The sequence below is a fragment of the Coregonus lavaretus genome (assembly GCF_964263955.1).
Source record: "Coregonus lavaretus genome assembly, chromosome: 28".
NCBI classification, from domain to species: domain Eukaryota; kingdom Metazoa; phylum Chordata; class Actinopteri; order Salmoniformes; family Salmonidae; genus Coregonus; species Coregonus lavaretus.
In genome coordinates this window covers 39,910,085-39,928,206 of record NC_140015.1, presented here as the reverse complement: position 1 = coordinate 39,928,206, position 18,122 = coordinate 39,910,085, and the positions used below count along the sequence as shown (strand labels likewise).

Sequence of the window (18,122 nt, the reverse complement as noted above, 5' to 3'; positions counted from 1 at the left end):
GCGCTGTGTAGGGAAAAGGGTGCCATTTCATTTCGGATGCAACCTGTGGTTTACCTTGCATGCTGTGGAATGCAGCTCAGCTAACCTAGCATTATGTCTGTGTGTGCGTGTGCATACGTGTGCTTTCTGTGTGTGTGTGTGTGTGTGTACAGCGGAGAACATGGCGTTCTATGAGGCAGCTGAGGAAATGAGATGGGGAGCGGCATCTGCTATTCCAGAGAAGTCCCAGTTCATCTTCAAGTGAGTTACACTGGAGAATGTGTGAGAGAGAGGGCGAGAGAGTTGCTGCTTGGTTTTTAACCTGTGTGTGTGTGTGTGTGTGTGTGTGTGTGCAGCACCTTCCTGAAACCCGGAGCTCCTAGATGGATCAACATTGACGGTCGTACCATGGGGCTGACAGTGAAGGGACTGGTTGTTCCTCACCGCTACGTCCTCGACGCTGCCCAGACACACATCTTCCTGCTCATGAAGAAGGTGTGTGTTGTGTATTAGTCCCTCCAAACAGAGGGGTCAGGCTCATTCATCACACCAGCATAGTTCACTGAACCACCTCAGTTACACAACTAACGCACAATATACAAAGGCTACAGTTTGCTGTTTTTTTTTTTTTAGCTGTTAGCTAAATAATAGAAAGTTATTTGTCATAATGCACAGCTGGAATGCAAGATTGTGTGGCCGTTCCATAACTTCAGAATGAGGAATTGGCGTGCTCAACTCAAAAGTTTGTAGTAACGAAAAGTATTTGCGTGCCGGGTTCAAAAGACATCCACTGGAAAAAAGGAAAAATCCTGCACTCACTGAAATATTATTCTAGTTGTAATGCATTTTTATTTATTTGCAGCAGAGGTGCTGCAAAAAAAAAGACATTAAAACTTAAAGCTTTCATAATGTCCCCTCTGTCTCTGTCCCAGGATACCTTCTACCGCTACCTCAAGTCTCCAGTCCACAAAGACATGTTTCATAATGTCCCCTCCTCTGTCTCTGTCCCAGGATACCTTCTACCGCTACCTCAAGTCTCCAGTCCACAAAGACATGTTTCATAATGTCCCCTCCTCTGTCTCTGTCCCAGGATACCTTCTACCGCTACCTCAAGTCTCCAGTCCACAAAGACATGTTTCATAATGTCCCCTCTGTCTCTGTCCCAGGATACCTTCTACCGCTACCTCAAGTCTCCAGTCCACAAAGACATGTTTCATAATGTCCCCTCCTCTGTCTCTGTCCCAGGATACCTTCTACCGCTACCTCAAGTCTCCAGTCCACAAAGACATGTTTCATAATGTCCCCTCTGTCTCTGTCCCAGGATACCTTCTACCGCTACCTCAAGTCTCCAGTCCACAAAGACATGTTTCATAATGTCCCCTCCTCTGTCTCTGTCCCAGGATACCTTCTACCGCTACCTCAAGTCTCCAGTCCACAAAGACATGTTTCATAATGTCCCCTCCTCTGTCTCTGTCCCAGGATACCTTCTACCGCTACCTCAAGTCTCCAGTCCACAAAGACATGTTTCATAATGTCCCCTCCTCTGTCTCTGTCCCAGGATACCTTCTACCGCTACCTCAAGTCTCCAGTCCACAAAGACATGCAGAAGAGGGCTCTGGTCCCGGCCCCTCACGTCTTCACGTAAGATGCTGCAGAATATACTGCACCCACACAATATCATTGTTTATTGGACTGTACATTCACCTGTCTCTACCAAGCAATAGAGCTAATATCATGTGTATGTGGTTGCATCGCTCTTCTTTTACAAGAGACATTCAGCTACTCTTGGAGGAACGTGGACATTCAAGAAAAGCAGTGGTCTTGATTTGCAACATGAATCTGATCAACGCTCACCTCTTGTCTCCTCCCCCTCTCTCCTCTCTCTCTTCCCTCTTCCCCCTCTCCAGTGATGCCCAGTTGGAGGCCAATGAGAGGAATCGTAACCCAGGCATCAGCCCCATCATCCTGTGGCAGCAGGAGGAGGAGGAGAAGGCAGCAGCAGCTGTTGCTGCCAGGCCCATTGACGTCAAAGCCATGATGGCCACCAACAAGCTGGACAGGAAGTAGAGAGAGCCCAGGGCACCATGGGAAATGGAGTTTAATATACATACTGTTGTTCATCTAATATATATATACACTACCAGTCAAAAGTTTCGACACACCTACTCATTCAAGGGTTTTTGTTTATTTTGACTATTTTTTACATTGTAAATTAATAGTGAAGACATCAAAACTATGAAATAACACATATGGAATCATGTAGTAACCAAAAAAGTGTTAAACAAATCAAAATATATTTTATATTTGAGATTCTTCAAAGTAGCCACCCTTTGCTTTGAAGACAGCTTTGCACACTCTTGGCATATTAAGATACTATATCAAATGGATAATTATGCTGTAATGGATAATTATATACATCTGGAAGAGCCATAAATGTACAGAGTAGGGTGATATAAGATAAAATGTATAACTGTACTTCGAAGAGAAAGCTAGCCAGAGATAAGTTATTGTTACCAGTCTGCAGCCAGAGATAAGTTATTGTTACCAGTCTGCAGCCAGAGATAGATAACAGTTATTGTTACCAGTCTGCAGCCAGAGATAGATAACAGTTATTGTTACCAGTCTGCAGCCAGAGATGGATAACAGTTATTGTTACCAGTCTGCAGCCAGAGATAGATAACAGTTATTGTTACCAGTCTGCAGCCAGAGATAGATAACAGTTATTGTTACCAGTCTGCAGCCAGAGATAGATAAGTTATTGTTACCAGTCTGCAGCCAGAGATAGATAACAGTTATTGTTACCAGTCTGCAGCCAGAGATAGAGAACAGTTATTGTTACCAGTCTGCAGCCAGAGATAGATAACAGTTATTGTTACCAGTCTGCAGCCAGAGATAGAGAACAGTTATTGTTACCAGTCTGCAGCCAGAGATGGATAACAGTTATTGTTACCAGTCTGCAGCCAGAGATAGATAACAGTTATTGTTACCAGTCTGCAGCCAGAGATAGATAACAGTTATTGCTACCAGTCTGCAGCCAGAGATAGATAACAGTTATTGTTACCAGTCTGCAGCCAGAGATAGATAACAGTTATTGTTACCAGTCTGCAGCCAGAGATAGATAACAGTTATTGTTACCAGTCTGCAGCCAGAGATGGATAACAGTTATTGTTACCAGTCTGCAGCCAGAGATAGATAACAGTTATTGTTACCAGTCTGCAGCCAGAGATAGATAACAGTTATTGCTACCAGTCTGCAGCCAGAGATAGAGAACAGTTATTGTTACCAGTCTGCAGCCAGAGATAGATAACAGTTATTGTTACCAGTCTGCAGCCAGAGATAGATAACAGTTATTGTTACCAGTCTGCAGCCAGAGATGGATAACAGTTATTGTTACCAGTCTGCAGCCAGAGATGGATAACAGTTATTGTTACCAGTCTGCAGCCAGAGATAGAGAACAGTTATTGTTACCAGTCTGCAGCCAGAGGTTAGTCAGCCGAGTCTCCTGAGTGGCGCAGTGGTCTAAGGCACTGCATCGCAGTGCTAACTGTGCCACTAGAGATCCTGGTTCGAATCCAGGCTCTGTCGCAGCCGGCCGCGACCGGGAGACTCATGGGTGGCGCACAATTGGCCCAGCGTCGTCCAGGGTAGGGGAGGGAATGGCCGGCAGGGATGTAGCTCAATTGATAGAGCATGGCGTTTGCAACGCCAGGGTTGTGGGTTCGATTCCCATGGGGGGCCAGTATAAAAAAATATATATATATGTATTCACTAACTGTAAGTCGCTCTGGATAAGAGCGTCTGCTAAAATGACTAAAATGTAAAATGTTATATGTGCGTGTTTGTAAGTCTCACATGTCCCATAACTCTGTATAAGGAGGTGTATTGTTCATGTCTTTGACATACAGTGGCTTGCCAAAGTATTCACCCCTTCAGCATTTTTCCTATTTTGTTGCCTTACAACTTGGAATTAAAATGGATTTTTTGGGGGTTTGTATCATTTGATTTACACAACATGCCTACCACTTTGAAGATGCAAAATATTTTTTGGGGTGAAACAAACAAGAAATAAGACAATAAAACAGAAAACTTGAGCATGCATAACTATTCTGTGTATGTCCATTACATGAAATCCTAATAAAAATCAATTTAAATTACAGGTTGTAATGCAACAAAATAGGAAAAACGCCAAGGGGGATGAATACTTTTACAAGGCACTGGTCAGTCTATAGCTATTTCTACAACACTACGATGTCAAATCTTAACCTGTCCACACGCTCCCATCTGTCTGTCAGGGTAGAGGACGGATGTTAAATAACATGTCAGGTGTTGTCTGTGTGCAGGCTGACGTTTTGTTTCCCTCTACCTATGTTCTGATAATCCGGTCTCTGACCCAATAATTGTAAAATATGTAATAAAAACATAATCCTTTCATGAACATGCTGCTTCTGCTTCAGAACATTGATAATTTGTGTGTGCCTCTGTCTGTCTGTGTGTGTCTCTGTCTGTGTGTGTGTGTCTCTGTCTGTGTGTGTGTGTCTCTGTCTGTGTGTGACTATCCTCACCCGTCTCCAATCTTATCAGCAGGACCCAGACAGCGATCAGGTATATACTCCAACATGATCTATCTCCACTATACTAACAAAATAAATCACACATCAACACAATCTCATTAATAAATCTGTCCAAACTGTTTTATTGATCCATATATTCTTCTAACAGTCAGTCTCTGTACAGTACAAGGCGTTTAAAGAGTCCAACAGTAGTCACACTCCTTATTTGGTTGAGTACCAAATGGCACCCTATTCCCTATTTAGTGGGGATAGTTCCTATAGGTATGAATGGCACTCTATTTCCTATAGGTCCTGGTCTAAAGTAGTGCACTATGTAGGGAATAGGGTGACATTTGGGACTCAGCCTTATTTGGCCATGCCAGACAACCAGCCCAGCTTGAACAGCGATGGCGCCGCCGGCTCCTCCTCCTGATTGGCTAGCTGTCTGAACAGGTTGCCGGGGCGGAAGGTGTCGTCATGGGTGGGTTTAGAGGTGGGTGAGGCCTAGGGGAGAGAGAAATTGAGGAGGGAGATGAGGAGGAGAGGATTTAAACAACAGATATGGGTTGAGTTACTTAACAGTCGGAACTTGGTCGTGTTCATTAGGCACCATACAGAAGATAACGCTTTGAAACTGAAGTGAAATAGAGAGAGAGACCACCTGACCTGAGAGAAACAGAGAGAGACCACCTGACCTGAGAGAAACAGAGAGAGACTACCTGACCTGAGAGAAACAGGGAGAGACTACCTGACCTGAGAGAAACAGAGAGAGACTACCTGAACTGAGAGAAACAGGGAGAGACTACCTGACCTGAGAGAAACAGGGAGAGACTACCTGACCTGAGAGAAACAGGGAGAGACTACCTGACCTGAGAGAAACAGAGAGAGACTACCTGAACTGAGAGAAACAGGGAGAGACTACCTGACCTGAGAGAAACAGGGAGAGACTACCTGACCTGAGAGAAACAGAGAGAGACTACCTGAACTGAGAGAAACAGGGAGAGACTACCTGACCTGAGAGAAACAGGGAGAGACTACCTGACCTGAGAGAAACAGGGAGAGACTACCTGACCTGAGAGAAACAGGGAGAGACTACCTGACCTGAGAGACTACCTGAACTGAGAGAAACAGGGAGAGACTACCTGACCTGAGAGACTACCTGAACTGAGAGAAACAGGGAGAGACTACCTGACCTGAGAGACTACCTGAACTGAGAGAAACAGGGAGAGACTACCTGACCTGAGAGACTACCTGAACTGAGAGAAACAGGGAGAGACTACCTGACCTGAGAGAAACAGGGAGAGACTACCTGACCTGAGAGAAACAGGGAGAGACCACCTGACCTGAGAGAAACAGAGAGAGACTACCTGAACTGAGAGAAACAGGGAGAGACTACCTGACCTGAGAGACTACCTGAACTGAGAGAAACAGGGAGAGACTACCTGACCTGAGAGACTACCTGAACTGAGAGAAACAGGGAGAGACTACCTGAACTGAGAGAAACAGGGAGAGACTACCTGACCTGAGAGAAACAGAGAGAGACTACCTGACCTGAGAGACTACCTGAACTGAGAGAAACAGGGAGAGACTACCTGACCTGAGAGAAACAGGGAGAGACTACCTGACCTGAGAGAAACAGGGAGAGACTACCTGACCTGAGAGAAACAGGGAGAGACTACCTGACCTGAGAGACTACCTGAACTGAGAGAAACAGGGAGAGACTACCTGACCTGAGAGACTACCTGAACTGAGAGAAACAGGGAGAGACTACCTGAACTGAGAGAAACAGGGAGAGACTACCTGACCTGAGAGACTACCTGAACTGAGAGAAACAGGGAGAGACTACCTGAACTGAGAGAAACAGGGAGAGACTACCTGACCTGAGAGAAACAGGGAGAGACTACCTGAACTGAGAGAAACAGGGAGAGACTACCTGACCTGAGAGAAACAGAGAGAGACTACCTGAACTTGTCCAACATTCTGTGCGTGACATGAACACGACCCTGGCTTCATCTCCTCCCTAATATAAAGGAAGCTGTTCTGCTTCCTTTGTTTTGTTTGTTCAGATCAGTGCAGATGAAGGAGAGGAGACAATGAGATGAGGCCACTAAGGAGAGGAAGCCACGTCAAGAGTATTGAGATGCACCGCATAGAGAAAAAAAAGTTCATTGATGTGATGAGCTGCTTGCTTCATGCACAACAACACTTGCTGTTTGTCTGGTCACAGATATGGTTTGGAGTGGTGTGAGGCAGGGTTTGAGATCAATTCCATTTTAATACAGTCAATTCAGGAGAATCGAAAAACCCTCTAAGATAAAAATAGGAAAATTGCCAATTCATGAATTGAATATCAATTGACTAGCTAAATTGACTGCAGATCCCGGCAGACAGCGTGAAACCAGGGCTCCATAGGGCTCTGCTCAACAAGAGTGCACTATACAGGGGGTAAGGTGTCATTTGGTACGCAGACCACATGTCCCTGTTAGTTAGCGATCTGAGGCAAAATCAAATCAAACCGTAGCCACGCTAAAAAAACAAATGCGGAAAATAGTTGTTAGCTTAGTACACTGCAAACCCACCCGCTGCAAAAACACTTGAGTGCAAGTGAAAATAACACACTATAGATACAGCACCGGTTAAAAGTTCGGACACACCTACTCATTCCAGGGTTTCTCTTTATTCATTTTTATTTTCTACATTGTAGAATAATAGTGAAGACATCAAAACTATGATGTATTCACTCTCCTCCCAGAGGACCTGAGCCCTAGGACCATGCCTCAGGACTACCTGGCCTGATGACTCCTGGCTGTCCCCAGTCCACCTGGTCGTGCTGCTGCTCCAGATTCCACTCTTCTGCCTGCGGCTATGGAACCCTGACCTGTCCTTGTCCCTGACCTGCTGTTTTCGACTCTCTCTTGCTCTCCCTCTCTCTCTACCGCACCTGCTGTCTCGACCTCTGAATGCTCGGCTATGAAAAGCCAACTGATATTTACTCCTAATGTACTGACCTGTTGCAACCTCTACAACCACTGTGATTATTATTTGACCCTGCTGGTCATTTATGAACGTTTGATCATCTTGAAGAACAAATCTGGCCTTAATGGCCATGTACTTTTATAATCTCCACCCGGCACAGCCAGAAGGGGAATGGCCACCCCTCAGAGCCTGGTTCCTTTCTAGGTTTCTTCCTAGGTTCCTGCCTTTCTAGGGAGTTTTTCCTAGCCACCGTGCTTCTACATCTGCATTGCTTGCTGTTTGGGGTTTTAGGCTGGGTTTCTGTATAGCACTTTGTGACATCTGCTGATATAAAAAGGGCTTTATAAATAACATTTGATTGATTTGATTGATATGGAATCATGTAGTAACCAAAAAAGTGTTAAACAAATCAAAATATATTTTATATTTGAGATTCTTCACAGTAGCCACCCTTTGTCTTGATCACAGCTTTGCACTCTCTTGGCATTCTCTCAACCAGCTTCATGAGGTTGACACCTGGAATGCATTTCAATTAACAGGTGTGCCTTGTTAAAAGTTAATTTGTGAAATTTCTTTCCTTCTTAATGCGTTTGAGCCAATCAGTTATGTTGTGACAAGGTGGGGATGGTATACAGAAGATAGTCCTATTTGGTAAAAGACCAAGTCCATATTATGGCAAGAACAGCTCAAATTAGCAAGGAGAAATGACAGTCCATCATTACTTTAAATTTAAGACATGAAGGACTTAAGACATGAAGGACAGTCAATCCGGAAAATTTCAAGAACTTTGAAAGTTTCTTAAAGTGCAGTCGCAAAAACTATCAAGCGCTATGATGAAACTGGCTCTCATGAGGACCACCACAGGAAAGGAAGACCCAGAGTTACCTCTGCTGCAGAGGATAAGTTCATTACAGTTAAATGAACCTCAAAAATTGCAGCCCAAATAAATGCTTCACAGAGTTCAAGTAACAGACGCATCTCAACATCAACTGTTCAGAGGAGACTGCGTGACTCAGGCCTTCATGGTCGAATTGCTGCAAAGAAACCACTACTAAAGGACACCAATAATAAGAAGAGACTTGCTTGGGCCAAGAAACACGAGCAATGGACATTAGACTGGTGGAAATCTGTCCTTTGGTCTGATGAGTCCATATTTGAGATTTTTGTTTACAACCGCCATGTTTTTGTGAGACGCAGAGTAGGTGAATGGATGATCTCCGCATGTGTGGTTCCCACCGTGAAGCATGGAGGAGAAGGTGTGATGGTGCTTTGCTTGCGACACTGTCTGTGATTTATTTAAAATTCAAGGCACACTTAACCAGCATGGCTACCACAGCATTATGAAGCAATACGCCATCCCATCTGGTTTGGGCTTAGTGGTACTATCATTTGTTTTTCAACAGGCCAATGACCCAACACACCTCCAGGCTGTGTAAGGGCTATTTTACCAAGAAGGAGAGTGATGGAGTGCTGCATCAGATGACCTGGCCTCCACAATCACCCGAGATCCACCCAAATGAGATGGTTTGGGATGAGTCGGACCGCAGAGTGAAGGAAAAGCAGCCAACAAGTGCTCAGCATATGTGGGAACTCCTTCAAGACTGTTGGAAAAGCATTCCAGGTGACTACCTCATGAAGCTGGTTGAGAGAATGCAAAGCTGTCATCAAGGCAAAGGGTGGCTACTTTGAAGAATCTCAAATATAAAAATATATTTTGATTTGTTTAACACTTTTTTGGTTACTACATGATTCCATACGTGTTATTTCATAGTTTTTGATGTCTTCACTATTATTCTAGAATGTAGAAAATAGTAAAAATAAAGAAAAACCCTTGAATGAGTAGGTGTGTCCAAACCTTTGACTGGTACTGTAGATAACTAAAGACACTACACACACACTAAAGATACCACACACACACTAAAGATACCACACACACACACACTACACTAAAGATACCACACTACACACACACACTAAAGATACCACACACACACACTACACTAAAGATACCACACTACACACACACACACTACACTAAAGATACCACACTACACACACACACACACTAAAGATACCATACACACACACACTAGATACCACACACACACTGAAGATACCACACACACACACTACACTAAAGATACAACACACACAATGACCTGTTGCTGCTGTCCTGGGTCTGTTGCCCTCAACACAGCTGGAAATGCAGACAACATAAAACCACAACATAAAACATCATGATACATATCATAGGACATCAACAGAAACGGCAAAGTAAAGGTTTTTAAAAATATTATTCTACTGAAACATGAGGTGAGGTTGAAATTCATACAGGCAGGCTTATATGAAAACCTCAGCTATACGTTCAACCTCAACACCCCCTCCTCCCCTCAACACCCCCTCCTCCCCTCAACACCCCCTCCTCCCCTCAACACCCCCTCCTCCCCTCAACACCCCCTCCTCCCCTCAACACCCCCCGTCCATCCGTCTGTCTGTCCGTGTGACTCACCAGTGGGCGTGTGATGTCAGCTCCCTGTGTGGAGGACTTGGTCTTACGGGAGTTGGTCATGCTTAGAGGTAACAGCCCAAACCTGGAGAACATAGACCAGACACAGGGTGCTGGGTTAAAAACACTTCTGGACCTGTAGCCTATTCTAACCTGGAGAACAGTGAGACCAGAGACAGGGTTCTGGGTAAAAAACACTTCTGGACCTGTAGCCTATTCTAACCTGGAGAACATAGACCAGACACAGGGTTCTGGGTTAAAAACACTTCTGGACCTGTAGCCTATTCTAACCTGGAGAACAGTGAGACCAGAGACAGGGTTCTGGGTAAAAAACACTTCTGGACCTGTAGCCTATTCTAACCTGGAGAACAGCGAGACCAGACACAGGGTGCTGGGTTAAAAACACTTCTGGACCTGTAGCCTATTCTAACCTGGAGAACAGTGAGACCAGAGACAGGGTTCTGGGTAAAAAACACTTCTGGACCTGTAGCCTATTCTAACCTGGAGAACAGAGAGACCAGACACAGGGTACTGGGTTAAAAACACTTCTGGACCTGTAGCCTATTCTAACCTGGAGAACAGAGAGACCAGACACAGGGTACTGGGTTAAAAACACTTCTGGACCTGTAGCCTATTCTAACCTGTAGAACAGAGAGACCAGACACAGGGTTCTGGGTAAAAAACACTTCTGGACCTGTAGCCTATTCTAACCTGGAGACCAGAGACAGGGTGCTGGGATTATTATTATTATTTTATTATATTAAAAACACTTCTGGACCTGTAGCCTATTCATAAGGCATCTCAGAGTAGAAGTGCTGATCTGGGATCAGGTCCCCCTGTCCACGCCATCTTACTCACTATGATCTAAAAGGGAAATCTGATCCAATATCAGCACTCCTATTCGGAGACACTTTTTAATGATTATGGGCCCTAGGGTGTGTGTTTGTGCGGGTGTGTGTTCTCACCTGATCTGGCTGTTGGCCAGCGGCAGGATGTTGAAAGGTTCCTGAGAGCCCACGCTGTTACCACGGGAAACAAACTGTTTCTCTGTCCCCGTCAACAACCCCAACAACACCTGGAACAACACGACATTATCACAACATGAACACAGTGTTTGGAATGGGGACATTTAAAGTGAATAAAGTCATTAACACAACGCTTAGCATATTGCTATATCTCCCCTGTGTGTAACACACATGATTTCCAGTGTTGTGGTCGTACAGGGTGTGGGTTGATGGTCTCTGGACTCCATGCTGTATGTTATGGATTGTTCTCATATCTGTTGATAGTGACTGACATCAGACTGGAGGTCTGGACCAAGGACACTGATTGTTATTGTATTCTGTAACACTGTGATCTGTAGCAGCTGACAAAGTTGTTTAGAATTCCTCCAAGCCTCTGGGCTGGTGTTTCCAGAACATCTGGTGCTGTGTGATTACGATATAATGGCCTTCTCAGAGCAGGCCAAGTTAGACATTTTCTCTGCTACTGTGCTGGAGGCAGTCGCAGCTTGTAATTAAACTGAAATTATTTCGATTGATGTTATCAACGATTTCTCTCTTTTTTGTTGACCTGGAAATTCCCTTTACAATGTTATTACAACATTATCACAATGTTATTACAACATAATGTTATAACAATGTTAACATAACATTATCACAATGTTAACAAAACATTATCACAATGTTAACACAACATTATCACAATGTTAACAAAACATTATCACAATGTTAACACAACATAATGTTATAACAATGTTAACACAACCAAAACACAACAATGGCATAATATAACACACCACAACATTATATAATTACGTTAACACAACATTAACAACATCTGAATCACCAACAGCACCTCAGAGCGCTACAAATTGTGACCAAAGTTACCACATGACCAATACACTGTGGATGAACCAGGAAAACCCTATTGTACACTGATACCACATGACCAATACACTGTGGATGAACCAGGAAAACCCTATTGTACATTGATACCATGATAATATCATGATTTCTTTTAGTCTCTATTCACATGTTAGTAGTGTCAGGGGGTGGGGCCATTCGTACCGAACTCCTCTGTGATAGGCGGTTGAGGTTGCTGTTGAGTGGCGGCGTGAACACATCCAGGTCAAAGGGGTCAATGTAGCTCTCCAGCGAATCACAAACCTTCTGGACCCTGTAACATAATAATTATAAAATAATAATAATAATAATTGGTCATTTAGCAGACGCTCTTATCCAGAGCGACTTACAAGAGCAATTAGGGTTAAGTGCCTTGCTCAAGGGTACATCGACAGATTTTTCACCTAGTCGGCTCGGGGATTAGAACCAGCGACCTTTCGGTTACTGGCCCAACGCTCTTACCCACTAAGCTACCTGCCGCCCACTAAGCTACCTGCCACCCATACAGAGAGACCAGGAGGTTAATGGACCCTGTAACATACAGAGAGACCAGGAGGTTACAGGACCCTGTAACATACAGAGAGACCAGGAGGTTAATGGACCCTGTAACATACAGAGAGACCAGGAGGTTAATGGACCCTGTAACATACAGAGAGACCAGGAGGTTACAGGACCCTGTAACATACAGAGAGACCAGGAGGTTAATGGACCCTGTAACATACAGAGACCAGGAGGTTAATGGACCCTGTAACATACAGAGAGACCAGGAGGTTACAGGACCCTGTAACATACAGAGACCAGGAGGTTAATGGACCCTGTAACATACAGAGACCAGGAGGTTAATGGACCCTGTAACATACAGAGAGACCAGGAGGTTAATGGACCCTGTAACATACAGAGAGACCAGGAGGTTAATGGACCCTGTAACATACAGAGACCAGGAGGTTAATGGACCCTGTAACATACAGAGAGACCAGGAGGTTACAGGACCCTGTAACATACAGAGACCAGGAGGTTAATGGACCCTGTAACATACAGAGACCAGGAGGTTAATGGACCCTGTAACATACAGAGAGACCAGGAGGTTAATGGACCCTGTAACATACAGAGACCAGGAGGTTAATGTTACAACCAGTGATACCAGGGCATTGAACGTGTGTGTGTGTGTGTGTGTGTGTGTGTACCTGGGGTCTTGGTGAGAGCGGAAGCCCTTGTCCTCCTCCAGTCTAGTACTCAGGGTAGCAGTGAGATATCTCAGGTCAAACAACAGCTGTAGAGATCTGTTCTGGGTCATAGGGAACGGACAGTCCTGGAGAAAGCGAGAGAGAGACAGAGAGAGAGAGAGAGACAGATATCAACTCATTTCGTTGTCCAGGTGTGTGTGTGTGTGTGTTACCTTGTCCTGTGTGTGTGTGTTACCTTGTCCTGTGTGGTGTGTGTGTGGGTGTGTGTATGTGTGTGTGTGTGTTACCTTGTCCTGTGTGGTGTGTGTGAGGGTGTGTGTATGTGTGTGTGTGTGTGTGTGTGTTACCTTGTCCTGTGTGTGTGTGTGAGGGTGTGTGAATGTGTTACCTTGTCCTGTGTGGTGTGCGTGAGGGTGTGTGTATGTGTATGTGTGTGTGTGTGTGTGTGTGTGTGTTACCTTGTCCTGTGTGGTGTGTGTGTGTGTGAGGGTGTGTGTGTGTGTTACCTTGTCCTGTGTGGTGTGTGAGGGTGTGTGTATGTGTATGTGTGTGTGTGTGTGTTACCTTGTCCTGTGTGGTGTGTGTGTATGTGTGTGTGTGTGTGTGTGTGTGTGTGTTACCTTGTCCTGTGTGGTGTGTGTGTGTGTGTGAGGGTGTGTGTGTGTGTTACCTTGTCATGTGTGTGTGTGTGTGTGTGTGTTACCTTGTCCTGTGTGGTGTGTGTGTGTGTGTGTGAGGGTGTGTGTGTGTGTGTTACCTTGTCCTGTGTGGTGTGTGAGGGTGTGTGTGTGTGTTACCTTGTCCTGTGTGGTGTGTGTGAGGGTGTGTGTGTGTGTTACCTTGTCCTGTGTGGTGTGTGTGAGGGTGTGTGTGTGTGTTACCTTGTCCTGTGTGTGTGTGTGTGTGTTACCTTGTCCTGTGTGTGTGTGTGTGTGTTACCTTGTCCTGTGTGGTGTGTGTGAGGCTCTGGTACTCCTGCAGCACCAGGTCCATGCAGCCTTGTAGTAACTCCTGTAGGGTGGGTCGGGGCAGAGCATGTCCCCCTACTCCATTCACCTCCAGACACAGCTGGAACAGCAGAGACTGGACAAACCACGACGGCTATGGAGAGAGAGAGAGATAATATTGTACCATCTCAATGTTCATTTTCTATTTAAAAAAACCTTTATCCTGTCTGAGACACTACTGGTCATGTCCTGCTGAGAGTTTATCCTGTCTGAGACACTACTGGTCATGTCCTGCTGAGAGTTTATCCTGTCTGAGACACTACTGGTCATGTCCTGCTGAGCGATGATGTCATAACATCACTCTCACCTGGACAGGAATTCTGATTTTGGAGGTGACGCTGCTCCCTGACTCCGCCTCTTCCTGGATCTCTAGCTCCTCCCAGTTGGTGGCGTTTGCTAGGATAGCCCCGGCGGACTCTGCGTGCAGCGAGGTCGCAAACCGACCCACCAGTGCCTTGGAGAGAGAGGGAGACCAGGGGGGAAGTTACTAAAAAGACTGGCTTGTGATTTCAGTTTGTCTGACATTCTCAGACCCCAAAACTCCGTATGTATCAAGCCTCTCAGAGTTCTGATCTAGGATCAGGTCCCATCTGTCCATGTAATCTAAAAGGGCCAGTATTCAGAGTCGTAGAGTAGGAGTGTTGATCTAGGATCAGGTCCCCCTGTCCATGTAATCTAAAAGGGCCAGTATTCAGAGTCGTAGAGTAGGAGTGCTGGTCTGGGATCAGGTCCCATCTGTCCATGTAATCTAAAAGGGCCAGTATTCAGAGTCGTAGAGTAGGAGTGCTGGTCTAGGATCAGGTCCCATCTGTCCATGTAATCTAAAAGGGCCAGTATTCAGAGTCGTAGAGTAGGAGTGCTGGTCTGGGATCAGGTCCCATCTGTCCATGTAATCTAAAAGGGCCAGTATTCAGAGTCGTAGAGTAGGAGTGCTGGTCTGGGATCAGGTCCCATCTGTCCATGTAATCTAAAAGGGCCAGTATTCAGAGTCGTAGAGTAGGAGTGTTGATCTAGGATCAGGTCCCCCTGTCCATGTAATCTAAAAGGGCCAGTATTCAGAGTCGTAGAGTAGGAGTGCTGGTCTAGGATCAGGTCCCATCTGTCCATGTAATCTAAAAGGGCCAGTATTCAGAGTCGTAGAGTAGGAGTGCTGGTCTGGGATCAGGTCCCATCTGTCCATGTAATCTAAAAGGGCCAGTATTCAGAGTCGTAGAGTAGGAGTGTTGGTCTAGGATCAGGTCCCATCTGTCCATGTAATCTAAAAGGGCCAGTATTCAGAGTCGTAGAGTAGGAGTGTTGATCTAGGATCAGGTCCCCCTGTCCATGTAATCTAAAAGGGCCAGTATTCAGAGTCGTAGAGTAGGAGTGTTGATCTAGGATCAGGTCCCATCTGTCCATGTAATCTAAAAGGGCCAGTATTCAGAGTCGTAGAGTAGGAGTGTTGGTCTAGGATCAGGTCCCATCTGTCCATGTAATCTAAAAGGGCCAGTATTCAGAGTCGTAGAGTAGGAGTGTTGATCTAGGATCAGGTCCCCCTGTCCATGTAATCTAAAAGGGCCAGTATTCAGAGTCGTAGAGTAGGAGTGTTGATCTAGGATCAGGTCCCATCTGTCCATGTAATCTAAAAGGGCCAGTATTCAGAGTCGTAGAGTAGGAGTGCTGGTCTAGGATCAGGTCCCATCTGTCCATGTAATCTAAAAGGGCCAGTATTCAGAGTCGTAGAGTAGGAGTGTTGATCTAGGATCAGGTCCCATCTGTCCATGTAATCTAAAAGGGCCAGTATTCAGAGTCGTAGAGTAGGAGTGCTGGTCTAGGATCAGGTCCCCCTGTCCATGTAATCTAAAAGGGCCAGTATTCAGAGTCGTAGAGTAGGAGTGCTGGTCTAGGATCAGGTCCCATCTGTCCATGTAATCTAAAAGGGCCAGTATTCAGAGTCGTAGAGTAGGAGTGTTGATCTAGGATCAGGTCCCATCTGTCCATGTAATCTAAAAGGGCCAGTATTCAGAGTCGTAGAGTAGGAGTGCTGGTCTAGGATCAGGTCCCATCTGTCCATGTAATCTAAAAGGGCCAGTATTCAGAGTCGTAGAGTAGGAGTGTTGATCTAGAATCAGGTCCCATCTGTCCATGTAATCTAAAAGGGCCAGTATTCAGAGTCGTAGAGTAGGAGTGTTGATCTAGGATCAGGTCCCATCTGTCCATGTAATCTAAAAGGGCCAGTATTCAGAGTCGTAGAGTAGGAGTGTTGATCTAGGATCAGGTCCCATCTGTCCATGTAATCTAAAAGGGCCAGTATTCAGAGTCGTAGAGTAGGAGTGCTGGTCTAGGATCAGGTCCCATCTGTCCATGTAATCTAAAAGGGCCAGTATTCAGAGTCGTAGAGTAGGAGTGCTGGTCTAGGATCAGGTCCCATCTGTCCATGTAATCTAAAAGGGCCAGTATTCAGAGTCGTAGAGTAGGAGTGTTGATCTAGGATCAGGTCCCCCTGTCCATGTAATTAATTTTGATCTAATAGGCAAAACTGATCCTAGAGATGTTTAAACAGCCCCTGAAAATGTCTGACAAATTTTGATTTAGTGGTGAACTATCCCTCCAAGTAACCCCTCTCACCTTAGAGAGGGCGGAGCTCCATATCCGATATGCTTCCATACTGACAACCAGAAGCTCCTCTTTCAGACACGCCCACTTAGCCTGGGCGGGGCTAACCTCCGTCACCTTGGCAGCTGCCTTCCCCAACTTCCTGCTTTGGCGGGGTGTTCCCCTGGTGACAGCGTCAGCCGCAGCCCCGCCCTGTTTACCCAGGATGCACTGCCTGAGGTTGGGGCAGAGCTTGCTGAGGGACTGACAGAGGCGGGCCATGAAGAGCACCGAGCTGAGACGGGCGGGGCTGGGGGAGGAGCCAACAGGTGAGGTGACGCCAGGTGAGGCCACCCTCAGTTCTGAGCGCACGCAGGTGATGATGTCACGTACGCACGCCAGACAGCGTTCACGTAGGGTCTCCTCTACGGCAGCGGCGTCTGTGAACCGGTCGAATGATGAGACTGTACCGGAACCTGAACAACTACTGGACCCAGAGCCTGGGGCTATGGGGAAGGAGTCTGAGAGGACCTGGGGATCTGTGGATGAAGAGGAGGAGGAGATGGAGGAGGAGATGGAGGAGGAGGAGAAGGAAGAAATGGAGGAGGAAGAGGAGGAGGAGGAAGACGTGGAGGAGGAAGAGATGGAGATGGAGGAGGAGGAAGAGGAGGAGGAGAAGGAAGAGAAGGAAGAGATGGAGGAGGAGGAGAAGGAAGAGGAGGAGGAGAAGGAAGAAATGGAGGAGGAAGAGGAGGAGGAGGAAGACGTGGAGGAGGAAGAGATGGAGGAGGAGGAAGAGGAGGAGGAGAAGGAAGAGATGGAGGAGGAAGAGGAGCAGAAGGAAGAGATGGAGGAGGAGGAGGAGGAAGAGATGAGGAGGAGGAGGAAGAAGAGATGGAGGAGGAGGAAGAGAGAGGAGGAAGAAGAGATGGAGGAGAAAGAGGTGGAGGAGGAAGAGGAGGAGGAGAAGGAAGAGATGGAGGAGGAGGAGGAAGAGATGAGGAGGAGGAGGAAGAAGAGATGGAGGAGGAAGAGAGAGGAGGAAGAAGAGATGGAGGAGGAGGAGGAAGAGAGAGGAGGAGGAGAACCTCTGGTCAAAATAAGTGCACTATAGGGAGAAATGGGTTTAATTTGAGATGCTGACGATATTGATGACTTCATGTTAAGTAGTGCACCTTACGAGAAATAGATTATCATTAGATTATCCTTAGACCAGGTATCCCTGGTAAAATTTTAATGGGACCACCAATAATCCATCTGTCTCCCTACCTGTGTTATCAGAGGACAGGTAGTGCTGCATGTTATCCATCTGTCTCCCTACCTGTGTTATCAGAGGACAGGTAGTGCTGCAAGTTATCCATCTGTCTCCCTACCTGTGTTATCAGAGGACAGGTAGTGCTGCAGGTTATCCATCTCGCTCCCTACCTGTGTTATCAGAGGAC

General features: G+C 46.0%; 2 protein-coding genes across 2 annotated transcripts in view; one reads left to right on the top strand and one right to left on the bottom strand.

Moving 5' to 3' along the window:
* LOC311103275 (regulator of G-protein signaling 9-like) overlaps positions 1-2,046 on the top strand; it is a gene marked incomplete at both ends in the record, with an annotated part of 20,104 nt that extends 18,058 nt beyond the window's left edge. Inside the window, 4 exons of the mRNA XM_084144807.1 lie at positions 153-240; positions 336-474; positions 1,538-1,620; positions 1,887-2,046. Coding sequence (XP_084000933.1) covers positions 153-240; positions 336-474; positions 1,538-1,620; positions 1,887-2,046 — 470 coding nt within the window. The remainder of the gene's footprint in view (positions 1-152; positions 241-335; positions 475-1,537; positions 1,621-1,886) is intronic.
* Positions 2,047-4,645: 2,599 nt separating this feature from the next.
* The window catches only part of LOC311103658 (conserved oligomeric Golgi complex subunit 1-like), a 24,976-nt gene continuing 11,499 nt past the window's right edge, over positions 4,646-18,122 (bottom strand). The window contains exons 9-16 of the mRNA XM_084145271.1: positions 16,714-17,219; positions 14,414-14,560; positions 14,039-14,200; positions 13,100-13,224; positions 12,081-12,189; positions 10,977-11,086; positions 10,015-10,096; positions 4,646-5,033 (exon numbers count right to left, since the gene is read on the bottom strand). Of these exons, the coding sequence (XP_084001397.1) occupies positions 4,896-5,033; positions 10,015-10,096; positions 10,977-11,086; positions 12,081-12,189; positions 13,100-13,224; positions 14,039-14,200; positions 14,414-14,560; positions 16,714-17,219 (1,379 nt within the window). The 3' untranslated portion in view covers positions 4,646-4,895. The remainder of the gene's footprint in view (positions 5,034-10,014; positions 10,097-10,976; positions 11,087-12,080; positions 12,190-13,099; positions 13,225-14,038; positions 14,201-14,413; positions 14,561-16,713; positions 17,220-18,122) is intronic.